Genomic DNA, 9,836 nt, shown 5'->3' on the forward strand with positions numbered 1-9,836 from the left:
GTGTGTTACTAGTTGTGTATCCAGTGCAGCTCAGCTGCATTTACATCCAAGTACAGTTACCTAAGCCACATATCCGACAGCTTTAAATCCTGAGGCCCAAATTAACCATTATATTATCCCTCTATATTCTTTCTTTCTCCCCACACTCTCTCTCACTCTCTCTCACACACACACAGACGCACACACACAGACACAGACACACACACATACACACACACACACACACACACACACACACACACACACACACACACACACACACATTCTAAGAATGCAAAAAAAACCAAAGTCAATATTAAAGATGTTTTGTATGTTTAGTAAAGGGGGTGTGGTTAGATATAAGTGGTAGGATATGTGGTTGTTTGATAATGGTTTGTGATGGACACAACTCGGTTGCACACTGCTTCACTTATGCTATGGCATTCCTCTGTTTGGCTAAAGGTAGAATGTGTTGATCACAACCTGGTAAATGATGTTGAGTTTGTAAAGATAGAGAAGATTTAATCTCCCAATGAATCACATGCCAGAAACTCATTATTTCAATGCAAAGGGACTTGCCACTGACACTGAGATCCACATTTTAGCACACATCTCTACACACTCCTCGACAAATTCAAGATACTTTTTGAATTTCAGTTTAATTGCAAGATATTATGTTTCTGTCATATTAATGTGTCAGATAAATTTGTTTGCTAATCCATTCTTTCTCTCACTCTCACTTCTTCCCTTCCTGCTGGATGGGACACAGACCAATGACACAGATGTAAGTTAGTCATTTCCCATCTGGAAAATAATTCAGTTATACTTGACATGGGAGCCTCACTAATAGTTGCTCAATATTTATGTGCTCAGCTGTAGTAAAATTGATTAACTCATTGGATCATACACATACCTTACACTCTCACAAAAGACATAACATAGAGGTAGACTTTGATGCCATCAGTGAATGCAAGAACTGAGTTTGTATGAGAATCCCGAAGACAGTCTGATTGTCCTATGAAACACTTAGTGGCATTTAAGAATCCATGTCCTCATTAAGAAGCTTGAAAGGTACTAAAGGATATAGTAAATTCTATAGGTAGAACATAACGATATCCAACTTTTTTGCAGTTATTCACTAAATGAAAACGACTCTTTCTCTGTCTGTTCAGAAAATGTTATTAATATTCCTCTCAATTTAGCTACTCTGTTTAGCTGATATCTTTAAGTCATTTATTTATTTTACAATGTCAACAGCTGTTTGGCATATAAAGCAAATTTAAAAAAAAATTTCTACATGTGCTTTCTTGGTTATACGCTTCTTCTGTCATTGTTCAACCTCTCCCTCTCTCTCTCTCCCTCTCTCTTACACACACACACACACACAAACAAACAAACAAACAAACACAAACACTCACTCACTCTCAGTGTGCAGGAATAGAAGGGCTCTGTCCACTGAGCTGTACTGACAGTTTGGTAAGTCCTGATGTAGAACTCTTGAATATTTTGTTTATGTACACATGTATTCTCCTTCAGTTTGTCGCAGTTCAGATTTGGTAGAGTTACAGATATTATGTTTTTGGGTAATAAGTAATTAAGTAAATCATAAGTAGTTATTATTAGTTATGAAATTACGATGATAACAAAGTTTTCTCAATTCAATTCAATTCAATTTTTTTATTCTATCTCATTTGTTGTTTTCATTAGGACCTCAGCTGTTATGTCATTGACAGCAATGGCTTCATAATCATCTCCAAGGAAACAAGTGAGGTGAGTGGCCTTGCACCTTTTCAAAATGTGTGCATGTGGGAGAAAGAGAGTAAATGAGTGAGTGAGTAATCTAAGGTTATACCTGAGTGTGTGTAGGTGGAGGCACTGGGACTGTGCCCACTTGCCACTCTTATGTAGCATCATTTGGATATTCATTTGGATCGTTTGGATTTCCATCAATCACTGTTTCCTTAAGTCTTAAGTTCACTGGCACTAAACTTTTATGGTTTTATTCATCCATTTTATTAGATTCCTGCACAGAAGTTTGTTTGTTTTTTTTGGGTGGGGGGGGGGGGGGGGGGGGGTTGTATGATATCCTTTCCTTTTTTCGAGAAATGCTTGGTCATGGACAAGCCAGCAATCAATTGTCTCTCATTTCCTAAAACTCTGAGCTGCCTTTAGAGCATTTGTGTTGCCACATGGGCCTCGTGGACTTCCTGGCATGTTTCAAGAGTAAAACAACTCTGGAAATCACAGATAAAAACTCAGATCTGTAGGTATTCTGTACTCTTCCTCTCTCTTTCTCCTTCCCCCTTTATCCCGCCCTCATTTATTTCCCTTTTCCTCTGTCTCCTGCTTTAACTTAACTTCCCAGAGGTTAAGATTATCATGAGAAAATAGCAAGCCTAGATCAGTGTCTTTTAAAACTTTCAGATTTCTTATCTCTTATCTGACCAGAGTTCAGAAAGCCTGTCCTTGAAGAGAATCTGTTTCTTGGTGAACACCTTTGAAAATCTATCAGTATGTTTGTGCTGTTGTCTTGCTGTAGTGTTTGTAGACAATAATACAGGTGTGGGTAGACACAGAGTGAGAAGAGAAAAAGAGATGGAGAGGAAGCAGAGATGAGGGAGAGTGAAAATGAAAAACACAGAAAGCAAATGAAATGTGGTTCAGAATGAAGGAATGCTGGGTAAACTGAATAATGTGTGTTCCGATGCAGCTTCTATGAGAATCTGCAGCTGAAATGATCTATTTCAACTTTGCCACTGATAACCACTGCTCTATGAGTAAATGACAAAGCACCTTTGTAAGTTACTCTGGATAAGAGCCTCTGGCAAATGCCGTAAATGTAAATAGAATTATTCAAATATTATTTGAATAGTGTGCGAGTACTTGTTATCCTTCGTTTCGCACCAATTCAGGGGATCCTTGTCAAACGGTCCTCACAGTACTGTTGAAGTTCTGCTTGAGTTGATTCCATTGTTTTTGTGTTGAATTCCTCTCTGAACAGAATCACTATGGCAGGCATAATGTCATTTTGTGGTTTCTGGGCCCCCACTTCAGTTGTTTTGATATGGCAGCTGAGGTGGGTTGAGGCTCAGTAACATCATGAAATCAGGGGTAGGTGTACCTCAGCAGAAAGAGAGAATAGATTCTTAAGCATGTCCAGGTATGAAGGTGTGTAAATTAGGGTACTATAATGTGCAAGAAAGGGCTCTGGCAGATCTAGCTATGGCAGCATAGCTAAAAGCATAGATTCAGAAGGAAACATAGGCATGAGGACACCCTTTGAGAACATCAGCAATCTGCCACTCTCAGTCAACAAACTTGAGTGACAAAAGAGAGAAGTGACAGCATCATAAAAGCCAGGTTTACCATAACTCTCAATGCCCATGGACCCCCCAAATCTAGACCTTTATCTAAGATGGGAAGTAGTTAATAAAATGCCTGACTGTACTGATAGATTTTCAACCTAACCTTAAATATTGAGATTGTGTGAGAGTCCTTAGCATTTACAGGAAATTTATTCCATAGTGTGGGAGCTATATAGGGAAAGGCTCTGCCCCCTGCAGAAGATTTTCTTATTTTTGGTACTAGTAAAGAGCCTGCACATTTTGATCTAACCTTTGATCTAACAGACATGGTGGGTTGTAATGCACTAGGAGTTCTCTAAGGTACTGTGGGGCAAGACCATTCAGTGCTTTGTAGGTCATTAGAAGTATTTTATTGTCAATTCGAAATTTTACTAGGAGCCAATGTAAAGTAGCTACGAAAATGTTCACCACAATATAATAAGAACTCTTACTGCTGCATTTTGAACTAGCTGGAGCTTGTTTAGGCAATTCATGATACAGCCAGATATTAAGGCATTACAGTAGTCCACTCGTGAAATGATGAATGCATTAAATAGCTTTTCTGCATCATGTGAGGAGAGTATGTTCCTAATCTTTGCAGTGTTCCTGAGGTTCCTGGATTCTTCACACAGTGCTGTGGTAGCACATTTTAGCAATGCAAGATGGGTATTAGCTCCTCCATGACACTTCAGCTTGTAAAATCAAGGGTCTGTACCTCATAGAGTTTGGTGAAATCTCTGTCTGACAGTACTGCAGATATAGCCCATCTTTGCTCTAGTAGTCACATAAGCATGTCATGAATAGAAATCCATATTCTGTGGTACTACTGCACTAGTTTGTGGTCAATCGAGTTCTGAAGCTGTTGTTTCTGATTGAGAGCTTGTGTGGCAGTTTAACTGTGGTGAAAATGTACTACATGATATATGTTTGATAGCGTCAACCTATCACTTATGGCAAGTTGTAATGAACATGCAAAATATGGATGAGTCCCATTCAAGGTGCCCTCTGTTGGCTAAGATGATATTGCTAGCATTGTACCTGCACATGCCATGGATTTACCATTTGGTCCCCATTGTTCTGCCATGATGGATTGCATGTCAGCCAAGTTCTCAATAATATTTCTCTCTGGCATTGTTTGTAGAACTACACTCTCCATTTCCCAGTTGAGAACATAGTGGCAAGTGACTATAACATGTGCTGTCTGAGAATCTGTGGTCGAGGCCCTTCTTTCAGCTCAGGTTAACTAAGAACACAGAGTGATGCGATTATTTTCGTATTTTTGAAGTGATTGGTTTTTGAGAGGGAAATGTAAATTCTGGCTCAGGAAATACTATTTTGAAACCCTTTTTCTTGAACAAGGGTAAGAGGAGAGGCATGTCTTTTGCAATTTTTTTATTTTTTATTTTTAATGAGCATTGTCATTTGCTCCACAAGTCTGTCATCGCAGTGACATTGTTGGGTAACAGACCCGTTGACTGTTGAACTATGGAAGGAACTTTCAAATGAGTATTTATAGTTGTCGATTTTCATGGCAAAGTTTGCACTGTGTCTTATTTTCACTTGTCTTTTCAAAGAAATACCACTAAGGACTCTTCTGCAGGCTCTCCATGTTTTTTTTTTTGCTTTGTTTTTTTTAACAGAGTAGAGCCTCTGACCAATATACCAGTATTCTGGTAGTATTGCCAGTAGCTCACTGGGCTCATGGTTCTCATCCCTGTTGTATGAACTTTGTGGTGATCTCTGTCATCATAGTGTTCAATGTTTATCTTTTATCATTTTCTTTCTGTAGGTGGGCAGGTTTTTGGGGGAAATCGATGGGTCTGTGATGTCACAGTTACTGCAAATGGGAATGTTTAAAAGGTAAAATAATATACTTACTTTTTCACAATTTTTGTAATATCAGAAATAAGGAAAGATTCTGCATGTGCACAGTGATCTTTTTTTTGTAGTACAGTCTATGCTGTTTCATGACCATAGTATTTCTTACACCAGTGAATATTTTTATGTACATGTGCATGTTTTTTGTCTTCACAGTGTTTCTCTGTATGACTACCAGGCTATGTGTAAAGTGAACCCAAACTCTGCCAACAGTGCACGACCACTCCTCAGTGTATGCAGCTTATCCACATATGTCCACCAAGTATACTCTTATTCTCATGTTGAAGAATGTGCATTAAACCTCCTAATTCATGATTTAATGTACATTTTAACCATCTACATTTATCCTCAATTCACTTCGTCAGTTCATTTCAGTTCAACTTAATTTCTGTAGTGCTTTTTAAATAATTAATAGTTACAAAGCAGCTTTTCAGAAACCACAGCATTATGGATCAGTATGCTCAGATGTCAGCCCCTTAAATGGAAATCTTTAGTGTTGAAGATTAAACTTCCTTTTATCCACATCTAAAACAGAAGACTAGAATGTAGGGTTTGGGCCGAAATTAATTAGCTGTTCTTAAGCACGCAAATGAAAATGAAAAATGTTCTTAAATGTTCTCCTGACAGGAATGGTTTTTGGGGATAATGTTTATCATTATTGCTTGTTTTAAATGTTGTTTCATCCCTTTCTCTCAGCCATTTTACAACTTGATGGTGGTCCTGAGGTGGTTTTTGTCCAACGTCCTCTTGTAAGTGAATGCCAAAAAGATGACTGATGATCATTTTATGCTTGGAAACAATTATCCTATATCTTCATAAATTTTTTCTTGGTACAGGTTTCTACTGGACTTTAACAGCTACAGTTTATGGCACTCAGATATTTTTGCTGAGGGTAAGTGCATGGATAAATGCAACTTTGTGTGACACTCCACTGCTCTATATTAAGTGTCTGATTGTATTTGTTAGCTTAGATAATATTGCTACTGTTCAACACAAAACTTGAAGAACAAGAGTGAGAATAAATAAAATGTCATTTTTAAGTTTTTAATTTTTTTTAATCTTAATTCACCAGTTATAAAAAAAGAGCATACCATGTTGAATGTACACTTTTCAAAATTAGGTATGCTGCAGTACTATTCATGATTGGTACTGCACTCTCATTTACATTATCATCATCATCACCGTTGTCATCATGGACATTATGGTCGTTATCCTTCCTCAGCCACACCCACCCAGCAAAGGCCTCATTTCATGCATGTAAGTGCTATCCCTAACATTGTATATGTGTGCATGCACATATCACTATGTTGTAGGTTGTAATTGGAACACTGCTTGTTCATATATCAAACTTTGGGAGACAGGATTCTAATTAGCTAGAGGTTTGATTTACTCCCTTTGCAGCCAGTAAGAAGACAAAGGGGGACATCCTCCAGCCTTGTGACACAGAGTACTTCAGCTTCATATATCAGCCTTCAGTCAAGGAGACCAACAGCTTCATTGAGTGTGGGAGGTGTCAAAAGTATGAAAACACACATACTCTTTTACACTCTGCCCAGTTACTGTCTTCAAGCATACTTGTTTCTTTGCACACTTATGCTCTCACATAACAGTGGGACCTTTTTAAGTAGATTTTCTTAAGTCTAGACATTTTTAAGTAGGTCTACATAATTTACCACCATGAACCTCTTAATCTTTGCTGTATTTTTCCCCCAGATAACAATTTAGTTGTCTGAGCCGTCATTGCATATCATCAATGTTTTGGTGCCCTCTATTGGCATTTATTTTAATTGCTATGAAAAAGATGATGTACATAATAAAACCCTCTCTCTCTCTCTCTCTCTCTCTCTCTCTCTCTCTCTCTCTCTCTCTCTCTCTCTCTCTCTCTCTCTCTCTCTCTCTCTCTCTCCTTTTCAGGGCCTTCGTGATTCAGCACATCCCTGAGAGCAACCTTTTACTGATTGTGGTCCAGGCAGACTGCGACTGTTCTCGCCAATACTCCTCTATTACCATGGAGCCCAGGGAGGTCAAATATATCCTACAGTAGCAGTGGGAAAGGGAAGATGTGTCACCCATTGTGACTGAGGAATAATGTCTTGGAAGTAGATGCACAGACTTTAAGACTGTAAAGTGGTGAAAGCATTTGAGTGTAGAACTAACAAAACTAATTAATGTAATAATATAATACAATCAGAAATTTGAACAAAAACATTTCTCTTGATTTAGAAGATGGTGCTTGTATTTATTCTTAACCTCTCATTACATAATGCTTCAGTAAAATGTGAACGAATGAAATCTCAGAAGATTCGCAGGCGACCTAAGTCCTGCCACGCATACCACCCTCAGGTAAATATACTCAATACTACTATTATTACTGTTGTTATTGATGATTAATAATAACAACAACAATAATAATACATTTTATGCAACTCAAAGTGCATAATTAGCAAGATTGTCATCGAAAAGAATAAAATTTTCTCATACATGCACTTCAGATATGGTGAAAAATTCAGAATGAATGATAATTTGAAAGATTATAGAGGAGTGTTTACAATGGTAAATGATGTAAATTGTAGAACTGAACAATAGTAAACTCAAAAGAAAAGTAAGTACCAGACAAATATGATTAAGGATACAGTTCCAGAACTTCAATAACATGGTATTTTGTTTTAAAAAGTGGAGTTCTTTGTATTGATTAGTTCTCTCCCTCAGGCATTTTGCACAGGATGCACTGTGGACCTTTGTGGTAATCATTGTATTACAAATGACACTAGTCAAGAACAAACATGGGTCAAGCACCCAACTTACCTTTCTCAGTAAGACAAGCCCTAAACCAACCAAATCATTTCTTAGGTATTCTTTGGTTACATATGCTGTATGTGTCCACTGTGCCTGGTTCCAGGAAAATGCCAAGGACTGTGGAGGGGCAGCAGAGATGCAACTATCAACCATTGTCTTCCTGACTTCCCTGTTTGTTTCATCTGCAACTGATACTGCCACCTAAATATTCACAGGAATGCCCCATCAAGAGGCACATCTGAACAGTTGCATGATTTGTATTTGCTCCATTGTCACTCCTATGCAATTACAGGTAGAGATGGACTGAGATCAATATAGCAATATTTCCTGGGAATCTTTTTTTTCCATGTATGCATTTTAACATGTTTAAAAACGTTCATGCTTGGTATAGACAATAAGTAAAACTAACAATATACAGTAGTACCTTTATACATACGTGGGGTACAATAAGTCCCCCTCCACTTCTCCAAGGAATTGTATTGATTTATTTATGTTATTTGAAAACTGAGAGGAGTCCCTTGTTACATACATTACAGAAAAAGTGGACTTCTCAAACAACTCAGAAATAACTTTTATCAGTGTTCAAAGAAATATATTTTCTCTTTCTCAGGTTATGTGCCATATGAAATACATTAAGTACCTTATGAATATTACTAGCAGATTCAAAGCCTCTTTGCCACTGATCATAGGTTAAAAAAAAAATACTAGGAATCAGCACCAACATATCAAAATGTACATAAATGATAATGAGGCAGAAAGAAAATACACTGGGTTGCTTATCATCCTCTGTATTAAAACATAATAGGACAGTATTTTAGACACTGACTACATCTAGTCTCAGACTGAATTAAGACTCACACTGGCCCAGACTTGTCTTGCGTAGTTTCCTGGTCAAACATTTGAGTACACCAGCTTGAAAACCCTTATGTTACATATGTCTGAACAGTATCAGCTTGTATGCAATCACTTTATAATTTGTTATTGGTATGTGTGATTTTATAGTGAAGTATAGAATTTGCCTTTTATTGCAGTAAAATGGACAAAGTAGCCCAATATAAATAAATGAATTAATGAATGAATGTCTCCTTCTGAAACCTCTTCTTAGCCAAATCAAAACTGGTTGTGTACTACAAAATCGAATTTAATTATAATTTTCTTGAGTCTCTGTAAATTTTGGTTTTGATAGTATAGCAAAATTTGAGTTTTACAATTTTCAAACACCAAAATGTATTTGTATTTACCCAGGTGCTTTGCCATTGGCCCTAAGCTATCGGTCTAAGATGAATTCATCTCTGGAAAACTGGCTACATTTATAAACTAGTGCTGAATTAACCATACTGGACCATGCTAAATGCAACTGTGACCTTTGCTGGTGTATCTGTAATGTTATGGGACTGTTTTTCTTTTAAGGTTCCTGGACATTTTATTAGGACACATAGCATTGAGGAGTAATCATTGCTGCCTTTGCCAGCAGTCTAAGACTCTGATCATGCTATGTGGTGGAGTAGCCCCATCAAAAAAAAAAAGTTTTCCTACTTGCAGATCCACTGTTACAAACTACTATGAATTATAGAAAATGAAGAGGCCATGCATGTACAAAGTGTGTGTGTGTGTGTGTGTGTGTGTGTGTGTGTGTGTGTGTGTGCACGTGTATGTTTTGGTTTCAATCTTCCTATATACAGCTATAACTCCCTCTGTAGTAACTGTAGTAACTGTAGTAACTTCCTCACAGAGTTGATTTTCCGTGACCTATGTGCTGTACACCTAAAGCTTTTTAGAATATATAATTTAAGATGGCAAATACTACATGTAATGGGGAGGTAAATTAGCAAATTCAAT

The 9,836-nt window shown here is 37.4% G+C and overlaps 1 protein-coding gene across 1 annotated transcript in view; it reads left to right on the top strand.

Moving 5' to 3' along the window:
• Positions 1 to 8,202, top strand: part of cacna2d4a (calcium channel, voltage-dependent, alpha 2/delta subunit 4a) — a 74,078-nt gene extending 65,876 nt beyond the window's left edge. The window contains exons 28-39 of the mRNA XM_027008739.2: positions 749 to 763; positions 1,408 to 1,455; positions 1,687 to 1,749; positions 5,113 to 5,183; positions 5,358 to 5,433; positions 5,898 to 5,950; positions 6,038 to 6,093; positions 6,438 to 6,458; positions 6,603 to 6,720; positions 7,116 to 7,231; positions 7,462 to 7,544; positions 8,101 to 8,202. Coding sequence (XP_026864540.2) covers positions 749 to 763; positions 1,408 to 1,455; positions 1,687 to 1,749; positions 5,113 to 5,183; positions 5,358 to 5,433; positions 5,898 to 5,950; positions 6,038 to 6,093; positions 6,438 to 6,458; positions 6,603 to 6,720; positions 7,116 to 7,231; positions 7,462 to 7,544; positions 8,101 to 8,202 — 822 coding nt within the window. The remainder of the gene's footprint in view (positions 1 to 748; positions 764 to 1,407; positions 1,456 to 1,686; positions 1,750 to 5,112; positions 5,184 to 5,357; positions 5,434 to 5,897; positions 5,951 to 6,037; positions 6,094 to 6,437; positions 6,459 to 6,602; positions 6,721 to 7,115; positions 7,232 to 7,461; positions 7,545 to 8,100) is intronic.
• Positions 8,203 to 9,836: the final 1,634 nt, after the last annotated feature.

This window comes from Electrophorus electricus, chromosome 2, assembly GCF_013358815.1.
Source record: "Electrophorus electricus isolate fEleEle1 chromosome 2, fEleEle1.pri, whole genome shotgun sequence".
Taxonomy (NCBI): domain Eukaryota; kingdom Metazoa; phylum Chordata; class Actinopteri; order Gymnotiformes; family Gymnotidae; genus Electrophorus; species Electrophorus electricus.